At 42.8% G+C, this 18,883-nt stretch overlaps 1 protein-coding gene across 3 annotated transcripts in view; it reads left to right on the top strand.

The window, feature by feature from the left end:
• HMG20A (high mobility group 20A) overlaps positions 1 to 18,883 on the top strand; it is a 216,973-nt gene that overhangs the window by 109,258 nt on the left and 88,832 nt on the right. For all 3 annotated transcript variants that reach the window (XM_069222199.1, XM_069222200.1, XM_069222201.1), the window contains one exon: positions 14,956 to 15,088. In XM_069222199.1, coding sequence (XP_069078300.1) covers positions 14,956 to 15,088 — 133 coding nt within the window. The remainder of the gene's footprint in view (positions 1 to 14,955; positions 15,089 to 18,883) is intronic.

The raw sequence follows: 18,883 nt of genomic DNA, 5'->3' as shown, positions 1-18,883 counted from the left end.
GTAAAGGAGAGTTGGAGGAGAGAAGAAGAGTCTGTAGAAAGGGATTGGGGAGATTACAGTAGTAAAATGTGGTTTGGGATAAATGGGGAAGAATTTAGTAGGGTTGTTTGGGAGATGATAGTAGTAAACTGATGTTTGGGGTGAGCCAGGACGGGCAGAGGAGGGAAGAGTCTAGGAAGGGTTATTTTGGAGATTGAAGTTGTAGAATGGGTTTGGGGTGAGTCAGAGAGTGGTGATACAAGACAGATTGATGGTGAGACAGAGTAAAGCGTTTGAAGAGAGTAATTTTTTTTTCCTCTTGTACAGTAGGACTAAAGTAATAAATATATAGATACATGATTACATGGTAAGGCAGTATGGGAAACATCCTTAACAACGAGGTCTAAACCACCACTTGCCTGAACCACTATTCCTAAACAACTAAAAAGTCTCTACAACGAAGTACTGAACAACTACTATTTAAATAACGATTTAGCATAAACAACAAATTTTAAGGTACGTTTTTCTTTTTATCGTTTATTAGTGGTTTAGAATTTTTTTATATATTGTTCAATGGCATGTGTAGCTGCAGATACACATGCTGTGCATATCCCGCCATCTAGTGTTGGGCTCGGAGTGTTGCAAGTTGTTTTTCTTCTAAGAAGTCTTTTCGAGTCACGAGATCGAGGGACTCCTCCCATTTCGTCTCCATTGCGCATGGGCGTCGACTCCATTTTAGATTGTTTTCTTTCCGCTATCGGGTTCGGACGTGTTCCTCTTCGCTCCGTGTTTCGGATCGCAAAATTAGTTAAATCTCGGAAAATTCGACGGTATTGTTTGCATTCGGTATCGGGTTAGTAAACGCAGATCGACACCGATTTCAAGAAGAGCTCCGGTAGCCCTTCTGGGCTTCTAACCCCCGACGGGGCCTGGTCGCCCGACCGCGTGCATCTTCAAGGCTCATGGAACGGACCCCATTCCGCTTCTGCCCCGAATGCCATAACAAGTATCAATACACAGATCAACACCTGGTCTGTAATTTGTGTTTGTCCCCCTAACACAAAAGGATACTTGCGAGGCCTGTCAGGCATTTCGGTCGAAGAAAACGCTACGGGACCGGAGAGCACGAAGGCTTCAAATGGCGTCGGCGCCATCAGGACACCACGACATCGAGGAAGAAGAGACTTTCTCCATTGCTGACTCGGACAAGCCCGAAACAGAGCAGACGCCAAAAACCGTGAGTAAAACAGCCTCGGCCAAAACTCACGCAAAAATCATGAAGGCCCAGGGGACGCCACCGCTGCCAGGCCATGGCTTAACCCGTAAAATCGGTGACTGTCCATCGGCACCGAAAAAGGGCACACACGTGTCGAAGTCTTCCGACTCCGGTCGAGATACCGGCACAGAACATACTCGACACCGAGACCCTGGTTCCGACCAAACTCGACATTGAGATACCGGCACCGAGAGATCGGAACACCGAAACCTAAAAAAGTGGCTTCGGAGCCGCAAAAGACTGTAGAAAAGGTTTTGGTACCAAAACATCCAGCTTCGGAGCCGAAAACAAGCTCTTACTCCGAGGAACAAGGCCTTTCAGCACAACTGCAAGGCCATAAATTTGGACAAGAGCTAAAAGCAGGGGAGCCAGATTATACACAAAGAAGGCTCCATATTCAAAAGGATACAGGAAAAATAAGAACTCCCCTCCTATAAGGATGAAAAGGAAACTTGCTTTCGAAGACAAAGAAAAACAACCACAAGCAAAAGTGGCAAAAGCAGTAACTCCACCTCACTCTTCGCCACAACCATCGCCACACCACTCACTACAACTGTCACCAATTGCAACACCCCCTATGATGCAATCTCCAACACACACAGGGATGAGCCAGGATGACCCAGATGCATGGGATCTCTATGATGCTCCTGTATCAGACAATAGTCCTGACTGCTACCCAGCAAGGCCATCACCACCTGAAGACAGTACGGCCTACACGCAGGTGGTGTCCAGAGCAGCGGCTTTTCACAATGTGGCACTGCACGCTGAACCCATTGAGGATGACTTTTTATTTAATACTTTGTCGTCGACACACAATCAGTACCAAAGTCTCCCGATGTTACCAGGAATGCTGAAACACGCAAAACAAGTATTTCAAGAACCCGTCAAAGACAGAGCCATCACACCTAGGGTGGAGAAAAAGTACAAGCCTCCCCTACAGACCCCGTGTACATCACACAATAACTTACACCTGACTCAGTAGTAGTGGGCGCAGCACGACAAAGGGCTAATTCACACACCTCTGGAGATGCACCACCACCCGACAAAGAAAGTCGAAAGTTTGATGCAGCGGGAAAGAGAGTTGCAGCACAAGCGGCCAATCAATGGCGCATTGCCAATTCACAAGCTTTATTGTCAAGATATGACAGAGCTCATTGGGATGAAATGCAGCACTTCATAGAACATCTGCCCAGGGAGTTCCAAAAGCGTGCACAACAAGTGGTGGAAGAGGGCCAAAGTATCTCAAACAACCAGATACGATCGGCAATGGATGCAGCGGACACAGCCGCAAGAACTGTGAATACAGCGGTCACTATTCGGAGACATGCATGGCTACGCACCTCCGGGTTTAAACCAGAGATCCAACAGGCTGTGCTTAATATGCCTTTTAATGGACAGCAGTTGTTTGGGCCGGAGGTGGACACAGCTATAGAAAAGCTGAAGAAGGACACTGGTACGGCCAAGGCCATGGGTGCGCTCTACTCCCCACAGAGCAGAGGCACATTTAGGAAGACACAATTTAGAGGGGGGTTTCGGGACCAAAGCACAGAACCCACAACCTCACAAACCAGACCCACATACCAGGGCCAGTATCAAAGAGGAGGCTTTCGGGGACAATACGGAGGCGGACAGTTCCCGAAAACTAGGGGAAAGTTCCAAAGACCCCTCAAACTAAACAGTGACTTCACTGTCACAAATCCCCAACACATAACACCAGTGGGGGGGAAGACTCACAGATTATTACCAGAATTGGGAGGAAATAACAACAGACTTGTGGGTCCTAGCCATTATCCAACATGGTTATTGCATAGAATTCCTACAATTACCACCAAATGTGCCTCCAAGAACACACAACATGTCCAAACAGCACTTAGATCTATTACAAATAGAAGTTCAAGCGATGTTACAAAAAGACGCAATAGAACTTGTACCCAAACATCTAAAAGGAACAGGTGTTTATTCCCTGTATTTTCTGATACCCAAAAAGGACAAAACTCTGAGACCCATCTTGGGTCTCAGAACACTAAATCTTTACATCAAATCAGATCACTTTCACATGGTGACACTTCAAGACGTAATCCCCTTGCTCAAACAACAAGACTACATGTCAACTTTAGATCTCAAGGATGCATACTTCGATATATCCATACATCCTTCACACAGGAAATACTTAAGGTTTGTAATCCAAGGAGTACGTTACCAGTTCAAAGTGTTACCATTTGGGATAACAACAGCACCAAGGGTATTTACAAAATGCCTTGCAGTAGTAGCGGCACATATCAGAAGACAGCACATACACGTATTCCCGTATCTGGACGATTGGTTAATCAAAGCCAACACTCAAGAACAGTGTTTTCAACACACAAAATACGTCATAGAAACCCTTCACAAACTGGGTTTCTCACTAAACTACCAAAAATCACACCTACAGCCGTGTCAAATACAACAATACTTAGGAGCAACAATCAACACAAAAAAAGGGATTGCCACTCCAAGTCCACAAAAGGGTACAAGCATTCCAAAACGTAATACAAAGCATGCACCCAAACCAGAAGTATCAGGTAAAATTAGTGATGAAACTACTAGGCATGATGTCCTCATGCATAGACATTGTCCCAAACGCAAGATTACACATGCGGCCCTTGCAACAGTGCCTAGCAACACATTGGACACAAGCACAGGGTCAACTACAAGATCTAGTGTTGATAGACCGCCAAACACTCACCTCGCTACAATGGTGGAATCATGTAAATTTAAATCAAGGGCGGACTTTCCAGGACCCAGTGCCTCAATACGTGATCACAAGAGATGCTTCCATGGTAGGGTGGGGAGCACACCTCAACCAACACAGCATCCAGGGACAATGGGACACTCAGCAGAAACAACTTCACATAAATCAGCTAGAACTACTAGCAGTGTTTCTAGCATTGAAAGCATTTCAACCGCTAATAGCCCACAAACACATTCTTGTCAAAACAGACAACATGACAACAATGTATTACTTAAACAAACAGGGAGGCACACACTCATCACAACTGTCTCTCTTAGCACAGAAGATTTGGCTTTGGGTGATTCACAATCACATTCGCCTAATAGCGCAATACATCCCAGGAATTCAAAACCAGTTAGCCGACAATCTCAGTCGAGATCACCAACAGATCCACGAATGGGAGATTCATCCACAGATACTACAAACCTACTTCCAAAACTGGGGAACACTGCAAATGGACCTATTCGCAACAAAAGAAAACGCAAAATACCAAAACTTCGCATCCAGGTACCCACAGCCTCACTCCAAGGGCAATGCGTTATGGATGAGTTGGTCAGGGATATTTGCTTACGCTTTTCCCCCTCTCCCACTTCTTCCGTATATAGTAAACAAATTGAGTCAAAACAAACTCAAACTAATATTAATAGAGCCAACTTGGGCACGTCAGCCTTGGTACACAACACTACTAGACCTGTCAGTAGTGCCTCATATCAAACTACCAAACAGACCAGATCTGTTAACTCAACACAAACAGCAGATCAGACACCCGAATCCAGCATCGCTCAATCTAGCGATCTGGCTCCTGAAGTCTTAGAATTCGGACACCTAGACCTTACACAAGAATGTATGGACGTCATCAAACAAGCTAGAAAACCTACTACAAGACATTGCTACGCAAATAAATGGAAACGATTTGTTTATTACTGTCATAATAATCAAATTCAACCATAATATGCGTCCGCTAGAGACATTGTAAGCTACTTACTACACTTACAAAAATCTAACTTAGCTTTTTCATCCATTAAAATACATCTCACAGCAATTTCAGCTTATCTGCAAATTACACATTCAACTTCACTATTTAGAATCCCAGTCATAAAAGCATTTATGGAGGGTCTAAAAAGGATCATTCCATCAAGAACACCACCAGTTCCTTCGTGGAACCTCAATATTGTATTAACGCGACTCATGGGTCCACCATTCGAACCCATGCACTCTTGTGAAATGCAATACTTAACTTGGAAGGTAGCCTTCCTAATAGCTATCACATCTCTCAGAAGAGTAAGTGAAATACAAGCCTTTACCATACAGGAACCATTTATACAAATACACAAACATAAAGTGGTTCTACGCACAAATCCCAAATTTTTGCCAAAAGTTATATCACCGTTCCACTTAAATCAAACTGTGGAACTCCCAGTGTTTTTTCCACAACCAGACTCTGTAGCTGAAAGAGCGTTACATACATTAGACATAAAAAGAGCTCTAATGTACTACATTGATAGAACCAAACAGTTTCGCAAAACAAAACAATTGTTTGTAGCCTACCAAAAACCTCATTCAGGGAATCCAGTATTCAAACAAGGCATTGCCAGATGGATAGTTAAATGTATTCAAACCTGTTATGTTAAAGCTAAAAGAGAACTGCCTATTATATCAAAAGCACACTCCACTAGAAAGAAAGGCGCCACAATGGCCTTTCTAGGAAATATACCAATGACAGAAATCTGTAAGGTAGCCACATGGTCTACGCCTCATACATTCACTAAATTTTACTGCATGGATGTGTTAACAACACAACAGGCCACAGTAGGACAAGCAGTACTAAGAACATTATTTCAAACAACTTCAACTCCTACAGGCTAAACCACCACTTTTAGGGAGAAAACTGCTTACTAGTCTATGCACAGCATGTGTATCTGCAGCTACACATGCCATCGAACGGAAAATGTCACTTACCCAGTGTACATCTGTTCGTGGCATGAGACGCTGCAGATTCACATGCGCCCTCCCACCTCCCCGGGAGCCTGTAGCCGTTATAAGTTGATTAAAAGTAAACTTGTACATTTGTAAATTTGTAAATATAACACTTTTAGTCACATTATGTACATACATACTTACTCCATTGCATGGGCACTATTACTATATACACAACTCCTACCTCACCCTCTGCGGGGAAAACAATCTAAGCGCATGCGCAATGGAGCCGAAATGGGAGGAGTCCCTCGATCTCGTGACTCGAAAAGACTTCTTTGAAGAAAAACAACTCGCAACACTCCGAGCTCAACACTAGATGGCGGGATATGCACAGCATGTGAATCTGCAGCATCTCATGCCACGAACAGATGTACACTGGGTAAGTGACACTTTCCATATATATATATATATATATATATATATATATATATATATATATATATATATATATATATATATATATATATATATATATATATATATATATATATATATATATATATATATATAATGTTCGGTGGCATGTGTAGCTGCAGATACACATGCTGTGCATTATCTTGCCATCTAGTGTTGGGCTCGGAGTGTTACAAGTTGTTTTTCTTCGAAGAAGTCTTTTCTAGTCACAAGACCGAGGGACTCCTCCCTTTCGGCTCCATTGCGCATGGGCGTCAACTCCATCTTAGATTGTTTTCTTTCCGCCATCGGGTTCGGACGTGTTCCTCTTCGCTCCGTATTTAGAATCGGGAAAGTTAGCTAAATATCGAAAATTCGACTGTATTGTTCGCACTCGGTACCGGTTTAGTGTTAGCGTATCAACACCGATAGTAGAAGTGCTCCTGCAGCCCTTCGGGGCTTCTGCACTTCAGCGGGGCCTAGTCGACCCGACCGCATCCATCGACGAAACTAATGTCTATCACCAGAACACAGGGAGGATACTTGTGAGGACTGTCGGGCATTTCGATCGAAAAAGACCCTACGCGATCGAAGAGCCAGAAGGCTACAAATGGCGCGACACCGAGGGAACAACTCGACGTCAAAGAGGAGGAAAGAATTTCCATCCAGGGAACGGACTCAGATGATTCCGAAAGTGAGCGACCCGCAATGACACAGAAAACAGTGAGTAAAACTGCCCCATCCAAGACTCACACAAAGATCGTAAAGGCCCAGGGGATGCCACCGCCAGCAGGCCATGGCTTAACCCATCGAAAAGACGGTGACCAAACATCGGCACCGAAAAAGGCCAAAGAACTGCCGAAGACATCCGACTCCGGTCGAGATTCAGGCTCTGAACGATCTCGGCACCGAGAGTTCGACTCACCCAAGGTGAGAAAAGTTACATCGGAACCGAAAAAGACTTTCTCGGAAGCTTCGGTACCGAAAAAAGCGGCTTCGGAGCCGAAAATAAGCTCTTACACGGAAGAGCAAGGACTTTCCGGCCAAATGCAAAAACACAGATTTGAGCAGGAGATAGGTATGGGGGAACCAGACCATACCAAAAGAAGGTTGCATATCCAGAAAGAGACTGGGAAAATACAAACTCTTCCTCCAATTAAAACCAAAAGAAAGCTGGCATTTCATGAGGCAGAAATGCAGCCGAAGGCAAAGGTGGCAAGAGATAAAACACCACCACCAAGGTTTTCGCCACAACCTTCTCCACTGCATTCACCACAGCTGTCCCCGGTAACAACACCCCCAATGCAGTCACCGACCCAGACAGGGATGACACAGGATGATCCGGATGCATGGGACTTATATGATGCTCTGGTATCAGACAACAGCCCAGATTGTTACCCAACAAGGCCGTCACCTCCAGAGGACAGTACTGCATATACGCAGGTACTATCAAGGGCAGATACATTCCACAATGTAGCAATGCATTCAGAGCCAATAGAGGATGATTTCCTATTCAACACCTTGGCGTCCACCCATACTTCCTACCAGAGTCTGCCAATGCTCCCAGGCATGCTCGAGCACGCAAAACAGGTCTTCCAGGAGCCAGTGAAAGGAAGGGCTATCACACCTAGGGTGGAGAAAAAATACAAACCTCCCCCAACGGACCCTGTGTTTATACCACAGCAACTTACACCAGACTCTGTAGTTGTAGGAGCAGCAAGAAAGAGGGCAAACTCTCAATCATCAGGAGACGCTCCACCGCCTGACAAGGAGAGTAGGAAGTTTGATGCAGCAGGCAAACGGGTGGCAGCACAGTCAGCCAATCAATGGCGGATCGTAAACTCGCAAGCCCTACTGGCTCACTACGACAGGGCACACTGGGACGAGATGCAACACATTATACAGCACTTGCCCAAAGAACACCAGAAACGTGCCCAACAGGTTGTTGAGGAAGGACTAGCAATATCCAACAACCAAATAAGGTCTGCATTAGACTCTGCAGACACAGCAGCACGAACAGTCAACACTGCGGTAACCATTCGCAGGCATGCATGGTTACGAAGCTCAGGATTCAAGCCAGAAATCCAACAAGCTGTGTTAAACATGCCTTTCAACCAGGAACAATCGTTTGGGCCGGAGGTGGACACAGCAATTGAAAAATTAAAAAAGGACACAGACACGGCCAAAGCCATGGGCGCGCTCTACTCCCCACAAAGCAGAGGCACATTTAGAAAGCCACAATTTAGAGGGGGGTTTCGTATGCAAACACCAGAACCTTCCACCTCGCAAACCAGACCCACCTATCAGGAACAATACCAGAGAGGAGGGTTTCAAGGCCCATATAGGGTGGACAATTCCCAAGAGCAAGGGGAAAATTCCAAACCCCTAAAACAAGTCAAACCAAACAGTGACTTAAATGTCACAAAACCCCAACACTTAACATCAGTGGGGGGGAGACTTACCGCATACTACAAAAACTGGACACACATAACTACCGACACATGGGTCCTAGCCATTATCCAACATGGTTATTGCATAGAATTCATAAATTTCCCACCAGATGTGCCCCCAAGAGCACACAGTATGTCCAAACAACACTTACACCTGTTACAACTAGAAGTCCAAGCATTGTTACAAAAACAAGCAATAGAGTTAGTACCCAACCATCAAAAACGAACAAGCGTCTACTCACTATATTTCCTAATTCCAAAGAAAGACAAAACATTAAGACCCATATTAGACCTCAAAACGCTGAATCTCTTCATCAAATCGGATCACTTCCACATGGTAACCCTTCAAGACGTGGTTCCCTTACTCAAAAAAGAGGACTACATGTCAACATTAGATCTCAAGGATGCCTACTTTCACATACCCATACATCCTTCCCACAGAAAATACTTAAGGTTTGTAATACACGGCGTACACTATCAATTCAAAGTGTTACAGTTCGGGATAACAACAGCCCCAAGGGTATTCACTAAATGCCTTGCAGTAGTAGCCGCTCACATAAGGAGACATCACATGCACGTATTACCATACTTAGCCGACTGGCTAATAAAAACCAGCACTCAACAACAGTGTCTTCTTCACACGCAATACGTTATAGAAACTCTGCACAAACTAGGGTTTTCTATAAATTACCAAAAATCACATCTGCAGCCATCCCAAATACAACAATACTTGGGAGCAACACTCGACACACAAAAAGCGATTGCCACTCCAAGTCCACAAAGGGTACAAGCCTTCCAAAATATAACATTAAACATACAGCCAAACCAACACTACCAAGTAAGGTTTGTAATGAATCTTCTAGGCATGATGTCTTCATGCATAGCCATTGTCCCAAACACAAGATTACACATGCGGCCCTTACAACAGTGCCTAGCAAAACAATGGACACAAGCACAGGGTCAACTCCAAGATCTAGTGTTGGTAGACCGCCAGACACACTTCTCGCTTCAATGGTGGAACCCTATAAATTTAAACCAAGGGCGGCGATTCCAAGACCCAGTGCCTCAATACGTGATCACAACAGATGCTTCCATGATGGGGTGGGGAGCACACCTCAACCAGCACAGCATACAGGGACAATGGGACAATCAACAAAAACAACTGCACATAAATCATTTAGAACTGTTGGCAGTGCTTCTAGCATTAAAAGCATTTCAACCACTGATAGCCCACAAACACATTCTTGTCAAAACCGACAACATGACGACAATGTATTACCTCAACAAACAAGGAGGGACACACTCGTCACAACTGTGTCTCTTAGCACAGAAAATTTGGCATTGGGCAATTCACAATCACATTCGCCTAATAGCACAATACATCCCAGGCATTCAAAACCAGTTGGCCGACAATCTCAGTCGAGATCACCAACAAACACACGAATGGGAAATTCAGCCCCAGATCCTACAAGATTACTTTCTACGCTGGGGAACACCAAAAATAGACCTATTCGCAACAAAAGAAAACACAAAAGGCCAAAACTTTGCGTCCAGGTACCCACACCCTCAATCCAAGGGCAATGCGTTATGGATCAGTTGGTCAGGGATATTTGCTTACACTTTTCCCCCTCTCCCACTCATTCCTTATCTGGTAAACAAACTAAGTCAAAACAGACTCAAACTAATTCTCATAGCACCAACCTGGGCTCGCCAACTGTGGTACACAACACTGCTGGACCTATCAGTAGTACCTCACATCAAATTACCAAATAGACCAGATCAGTTAACTCAACACAAACAGATCAGACACCCGAATCCAGCATTGCTCAATCTAGCAATCTGGCTCCTGAAGTCTTAGAATTTGGACACTTAGACCTTACACAAGAATGTATGGAGGTCATTAAACAAGCTAGAAAACCTACTACAAGACATTGTTACGCAAACAAATGGAAAAGATTTGTTTATTACTGCCACAATAATCAAATTCAACCACTACATGCTTCCGCAAAGGACATTGTAAGCTACTTATTACACTTACAAAAGTCTAAGCTAGCATTCTCTTCAATTAAAATACATCTCACAGCAATATCTGCCTATCTGCAGACTACACATTCAACATCGCTTTTTAGAATCCCAGTCATCAAAGCATTTATGGAGGGATTAAAAAGAATCATACCCCCGAGAACACCACCAGTACCTTCGTGGAACCTTAATATTGTATTAACACGACTCATGGGACCACCATTTGAACCCATGCACTCTTGTGAAATGCAATACTTAACTTGGAAAGTAGCCTTTCTAATAGCTATCACATCACTTAGAAGAGTAAGTGAGATACAAGCATTTACTATACAAGAACCATTTATACAAATACATAAACATAAAGTGGTTCTTCGTACAAATACCAAAGGTTATATCACCATTCCACCTAAACCAAACAGTGGAACTCCCAGTCTTCTTTCCACAACCAGACTCAGTAGCCAAAAGAGCCTTACATACATTAGACATAAAAAGAGCACTAATGTATTACATTGACAGAACAAAACAATTTCGTAAAACAAAACAATTGTTCGTAGCCTTCCAAAAACCTCATGCAGGTAATCCTATATCCAAACAAGGCATTGCCAGATGGATAGTTAAATGTATTCAAACTTGCTATATTAAAGCAAAAAGAGATTTACCTATTACACCAAGAGCACATTCCACTAGGAAAAAAGGCGCCACAATGGCTTTCCTGTGGAATATACCTATGACGGAAATTTGTAAGGCAGCCACCTGGTCTACGCCTCATACATTCACGAAGCATTACTGTGTACATGTGTTAACAACACAACAAGCCACAGTAGGACAGGCTGTATTAAGAACATTATTTCAGACAACTTCAACTCCTACAGGCTAAGCCACCGCTTTTTGGGGAGATTACTGCTTATTAGTCTATGCACAGTATGTGTATCTGCAGCTACACATGCCACCGAATGGAAAATGTAACTTACCCAGTGTACATCTGTTCGTGGCATGAGACGCTGCAGATTCACATGCGCCCTCCCACCTCCCCGGGAGCGTGTAGCCGTTATGAGTTGGATGAAAATTGTAAATTTGTAAATAAATATTATTTTAATACACATTATGTACATACATACCTACACCATTGCATGGGCACATTTAGTATATTCACAACTCCTACCTCACCCTCTGCGGGGAAAACAATCTAAGATGGATTCGACGCCCAGGCGCAATGGAGCCGAAAGGGAGGAGTCCCTCGGTCTCGTGACTCGAAAAGACTTCTTCGAAGAAAAACAACTTGTAACACTCCGAGCCCAACACTAGATGGCAGGATAATGCACAGCATGTGAATCTGCAGCGTCTCATGCCACAAACAGATGTACACTGGGTAAGTGACATTTTCCATATATATATTGTTTAGAATGGTTAGAATATATAAAACAACTAATAAACCATTAAAAAAAAGGAAAACAGCTTAAAATGTGTTGTTCAGGCAAGTGTTATTCAGGCAAAATCGTTGTTTAGACAGTAGTTGTTCAGTACTTCATTGTAGAGACATTTTAGTAGTTTACCAGTAGTGGTTTAGGCTATCATTGTTTGTGACCAAGTTGTTCCGTCACATATTCAGAGAATAAATGTGTAAGGAATGTAATATATTGAGGTTTAAGTCCTATCGTATAAGTCGACTTTTAGGAGTTGCAGTATTTGAAGTTAATTTATTTGTGTACTTTTATAACATTATTTTATGTTTCCTCAATATTTCAATAGTGAAATGCTTGTAGATAAATAGTTAAGGCAATATTTACCTAGTGCAATAGATACAATAAAAACAGACTCTCAAGTATCCAATCAAACAACTTATATAGAAATTATGCAATGACCTATGAACATGTTAAGTGTAGAATATACACACATGCATACACATATATACACACACACACATATATATATATATACACTCATACATACATATATACATTTAACTGAAAGTAAAATATACATTTGTTAAAACAAACATACCTATTTGTACAAAGAAATTCACATATATAGATATATAAATATAATGAAATTATAAATGTTTGCATATACAAGGGTATGCAGTCCACTGCTGTTTGATTATGGTAGTTATGTAGGAAAGAGCCAACTCTTGAGTAGTCTTCTGAAGATAAGATAGTTATCCGTGGATCTTATATTTGGGGGTAATGAGTTCCATAGTTTGGCCTCTTGAACCTAGAAATATGTACCACCTATTGTGTTTTTCTTGTATGGTGGTGTTTTGAGGAGGGCTTCCAATCTTGAGTGGAGGTTTCTTTTATGAATGTATTTTGTGATTTTAATCCTGATGAAAAGCGGTCCTGTTCCATGTATTGCTTTGTGGGTGACACAAAGCAGGTTGAAGGTGGATCTTCTGGCAACCGATAACCAACGTGGGGCCTTCAAGGCAGGAGAGATGTGGGCTTGTGGCTTTACATTTAGAAGTAGTCTGGCAGCCGAGTTCTGAGTGCGTTGTTTTCATAGTAGTGAAAGACGATCCTTGATAGAGGCCATTGGCGTAATCCAGTTTAGATAGTTCAAGAGAGCTAGCAGTCTGCACCTTGTGTGGAAATCCGTGGTGGGCAAAGATGTGTCGCAGAGTTTTCATGGTGATGAAGCTTGATCTTGCTAATGTGTCCACTTGAGCATTCATTGTTAACTTGGAGTCCATGGTAATTCTAAGGTTTCTAACTTCCTTAAATACTTTAGGAGGGGGTCCCAGATCGTCAGGCCAGGCCCAGAGTGGGTCATAATTTCTCCATTCGCCACATGTGAGCATTTCTGTTTTAAGAAGCATTCAGTTTGAGACGGCTCCATGTCATCCAATGATGAACGGCTCTGAGGCAATTGAATATTTGTGAGTTTCCAATGTGTTTGGGGCATTCCAGTTTAAGGAGTATTTGTGTGACATCTGCATAATTGTACCATGTGAGTTTAAATTTATTGATCATTGGCGGTAATGACATCATGTAGATGTTGAAAAGCATGGGTGAGATGATTGAGCTTTGAAGGACCCCTGCTTTTGTGAAGTAGGGTTTGGGTGAGAAATGGGGAGTATGGATGACATTAGTTGTGGTTTGAAGGTAGGATGTGATCCAGTTGAGAGCAGTCCCCTCTGTACTGGCTTTGTAGAGTCTTTGTATTAGGGTGTCATGGTCAACTGTGTCAAAGCAGCCGAGAGGTCCAGGAGAAGTAATGCTGCAACACCGTTGCGTTCTATTGTGTTTCTAAGATCACCCTAGATGGCGATGAGGGCAGATTCAGTCCCTCTTCCTAGGCGGAATCCAGTTTGGTAGTCTGAAAGTATGGAGTTATCTTCATTGAGATGTGACATCTGGGCGAAAGCTGTTTTTTCTATCAGTTTGCCCAGGAAAGGTCCATTTATAATCAGTCTGTAATTGTTGGGGGTCTGTTTTCTTGAATAATGGGTGTATGTATGCCTTTTTAAGGTCTTCAGGAAAGATTCATGCAGTTAAAGAATGATTGATTATTACTCTTACTGCTGTGGCAGCAGAGGTAGATAAAAGAATGTTCTTGATGTGTGGTGGACATGGGTCAGAAGGGCAACCGGAAGACCTGCTTGCTTTGACCAGATCCATAAATTCACTTTGTGATATTTGTTTGAAGCAGTGCAGAGGCCTGGGTTGACTTACTCTTGGATGTGATTTTTTGGAAACGGGTTGGTGCTGGTGGTTTTCCTTTGTTTTATTGATCAATTCTGTTTAATAAATCTGCAGCAAGCGAAAATAATTACCCAGCTAGTCGCCTACAACCCAGGGGGCTGGTAGCATATTAAGAACAGGTAAAGTTGAAGAGTAACACAGCTGTTCGCCTACAGTCCTAGGGCTGGCAGCGTTTTACGATACAGCAGTCACCTTCATTGGAGCTCACTGCCTCAGCCGTTGTCTGATAGGGTAGAGAATTACAGAAAGGTAAAGTGATTTGATGTGCCTTTTGCTCTAAGAGTGACGTGCAGGTCAATTAAGAAGATCGAAGGGGCAGATTTGTGGTGAAAGTTATTGTTGAAAGAATATTAGTCTGTCTCTAACATTAAGTTCCTATTCTGGTTACAGCGTTATCTGGATGAAGCAGAGCGGGACAAAGAGCGATATATGAAGGAACTGAAACAGTACCAGAAAACTGAGGCGTACAAGACTTTCAGCAGGAAAGCACAGGACCGACAGAAAGGCAGGCAACACAGGCAGGGTGAGAAATTGAACTGAGTGCTTGACTGCAGTCAGTCCATGCTTTCTTAATTTGTCCGGAGCTACAATTTAATTGAACAGAAAAAAGAGAATGTTATTTCTTGGCATTGCTAGTTTGGGACATGCAGTTGTTTTAATTTTGATGGGCAGGCTTACTTCCTGACACTGGTTGAAAAGGTTTTTGTGTGCTATTGCTGGAAGGTAGGTGGTCTTATTATTCAGGTCTAGTGATCAGATAACCTCTGTTCCTAGGCCAGCAGCACTCAAGCCCACTATGCATTTGTATCTTGAGCTGTTTTCTTTTTTTTTTGTTTGAGCATCAAAAGCAACTCTGTGATCTGTGTCAGAAAGCAACCCCTGATTGCTGCAGGCCTATAAAACATTTTCTGGGATTGCACCTGCCAGAATCTGCATCCCTGTCAACTTTCTTGACTCCTTTCTACTCTTTTGATTGTTGAAGTTTGACTTGAAATAAATATGGCTCTCATGTTTGATGTTTTTAGGGCTTCAAGGCCATGCATGTCTGGTAGCAAGTGTTAATTTCAATCAATTAATCAAATACATAGATAGAAATAAACTAAATGTGTACTAAAAGAAACTTCCAATCCAAAGCTCCAGTGATACTTCTTACACACAATAGTTAAATAAATACAGCACCCATTGGTTGTGGGCAGGAGTCTCAGGTCCATTAAATTCCTTCCCCTTCAGTAGCAACATGGTAAGGGAGCAGGTGGTGTTGGCGCAAAAAAGGGGCAAGGTGTTCGAAAAACAGAGACAAGAAGCATGATAAAAGCAGATGTACCATTGGTAATTATGCAAAATGAGTGGATAAGGTAGGAAGTAACCAGAAGTCTGTGGCAAGAGTAGGTCCCTTGATCGGACAATCAGAGCTTTAAAAATGCTGAAAAAAGCTTTAAGAAGCGAAGTTCCTGCAGACTAGCCACCAAGTCAATAGGAGGGAAGGAGTTGGGACAAGAACGCAAGGAGAATATGTGGTATGAAGCATGTTCTCGCTAAAAAAACCAAAAAACCATGAGGTTAAATTAAAAAAATATATATAAAACACACAGCTGACTTTAGACCAGGGGACACTAACCTTTGTGCAAAGAGAGCTACTTATAATGAATGACAATCTTTCCGAGTTATGGGCTGACATAGGGATTACATCAGGGTAGACAGAAGCCAAGCAATTTAAATGTTGCCCTTGAGGAAACACATATTGGTGCAAAGCGTACACAGCATTAATGCCACAAGACCTGTTATCTGGAAAGGTTTCCCTGTGTTATCCTTGTTCACATGCACAGTCCCTTTTTTAACGTATATTCTTTGCATCCCTAACTAGGATCATTGCCAGTATTATAATTGCAAGATAGATGCAGACTTAATACATTTCTGCAAGAAATTTACATCTGAAACCAGGTATGCTTGTTTTAGGAAGGTAAAGATTCTTAAAGAAAGACTGGAAAGAAAAGAATGGAAGGAGAGAGAAAGAAGTGTAGATTAAGTGGAACTGAGAAAGGGAGGAATCAAGGAAGTTAGGAGCATGGGAGATATGGGCAAGGAAGGGGAGGCAGAAAGAAAAAAAGGGAGAGTAAAAGAGAGGAGGAAGAAAGAGGATGAAAGAAGGGGAGTGAATGAAAAGGGAATGGAATACATGGAGGGAGATAAAGCAAAAGAAAGTGAGGGTGAAAAATGAATGGTAGAATGGAAGGAGAGTAAAAGATGGAGGAAGGATGACAAAGGGAAAGAAGATTCACGTAACAAAAAAATTGAAAAAACTGAAAATGGACAGAGAAAGTAGGAAGCACAATGAAAATTGAAGGTTAGAAAATAAGGAAAAAAGAAAAATAAGGAAAGGCGATGAGATAAAGGAGGTAGAAAATGAGAAAAAGAAGATACAAAAAAAAGGAAAAAAAACAAGAACGGGAGGAGGAGAGAGAAATGAAAGTGTGAAAGAAAGAAGGAAAAAGTAAAGAAGGAATAAATTTAATTTTAGTGCAGTTGTCAAAATGTACTATGTGAAATCTAAAGTTCCTGAAGGCAATATGTTTTTCACGGTGATAGTGTGCTTTAAGCTTTTGCATTTAATGTGTTTTTTTCAGGCTTCATACTAGGCACAACATTTTTTCAAAAAATGTGCGCTGCTGGTTGCTTTTGTACTGGTGTATTAAAAACCCCACAGACCCGAAGGCACAGTGTTTATCAGTGCATCTTCGAAGGCAGGGTTTTAGCAAAGCCTGGATTCAAACTGACAAGCAGCTGGCTAATCAGAGACAGCCTTCAAGCTGCTGATAGCTCGCAATCGACCTGTTGGTGATGCCTGCAATTCTTCCACCTGCATTCTGTGTTCTTGTTAGAAACATAAGATTGTAACTGCATTTCATTCTATTTTGATTTTCTGACCTTTGGAAGAGGATGAAGTGGAAATACAGACACCTGTTGAGTTTTTCTCTGGAAAGATTCAATATATAGGTGCCGCAAATTTACAGCTTTAAACACAGAAATCAGTAGTAAAGGATTACAGATCACTCTGTCATGCCGATTATTACAACTGAAGTTAAAGCTTGATTAGACACTCTTGTTGAGTTATTTCATTTGAGGTTTTGCTGAGTAACACTTACTGAAAAGTGTGTGTGGAATTCATCATCCATCAAATGGTCATGTTGGAGTGTTTTATCCTTGATATGGGTTGCATTCTACTAGCATTTGTATTGCACCTCATATCCCTAACAACGCACTGAAGTGTTTCCCATTTAATATGTACAAGGTTCTCTGTTAGTTGTGCCTGATTGGTAGAGTGGATTTGTAATATTGCCTATAGTGTTAGAAGAGTTTTGGTGACTTGCTTGAGTAATGCTGTTATGTTGCAAACTTGTAGCTATACTTGTGCATGGTGTGAAGCAAAGACGAGTAAGAGATGGCCTCATATTTGCATATACTTAACATCTTTATGGTAAGCTAATCCTTCTGTAGTCGAAACAGCTTTAATAGCTACTACTTCCCCTTAAAGAGTAAATGAAGTTTAGGTATTGTACAGTGATGAGCCTTACACCATTTTTCAAAGTAGTCCGTAAATTGATTCCCTTGCCGTACAGCTCTGCCTGGTAGCTGTTGCCCCCTGACCATTTCAGGTTCTCAGTTCGAGGCCCTCCACCTGAAGGCACCTGTCTGCACCTCATCCCCGGTGGTCAAGTGGGGAGCATCTCTGCTCTGCTGTTGTCTACCCTCTGTCTTTTCTGCTTTCTGCCTTTTTGCTCCTCTGTTACTGCTTTCTTTTTCTCTAATTTCTTCTCTTTTTTGCGGCTTTTTTTTCTTTTCATGCTCTTGCCGCTGCTTGTCCCCCGTGGCCCCACCTTCTTCTGGCGCCACTTTCTGCCTGCCAGCTGTCCAGCCCTCCCCAAACACTGCTTAATAGTGGCCACTGTGCGTGCAGCTGCTGCGTGCAGCTGCTGCGCCAAAGGCAAGCCCATCTGCGCCTGGACTGTGCCCAGCACCATGGACCCTGGTCCTCAAACCATCCAATGGTATGACTCCATGCCAAGCATTAAACCTTAATGGTTCACCACCTGCCACCTTGCATCACGAACACCCTAGGCCCATTCACCTTCCCAAACTGCGCCTTCTCCTCTCGCCACACACCAGACGCACCGACCGCACGAACTTCAAGAACCAGACCCAACCACCTCAGATGCATCCTACTGAACACCCACTCCCTCAAGAGACACGCTGCAGAGATCTGGGACCTGCTTGACTCCATCTCCCCGACGTCACCTTTTTTAAGGAAACCTGGTTGAAC

Source organism: Pleurodeles waltl, chromosome 3_1 (genome assembly GCF_031143425.1).
Source record: "Pleurodeles waltl isolate 20211129_DDA chromosome 3_1, aPleWal1.hap1.20221129, whole genome shotgun sequence".
NCBI classification, from domain to species: Eukaryota; Metazoa; Chordata; class Amphibia; order Caudata; family Salamandridae; genus Pleurodeles; species Pleurodeles waltl.
Note: the sequence above shows the minus strand (reverse complement) of the source record. Positions and strands in the feature narration are given on the sequence as shown.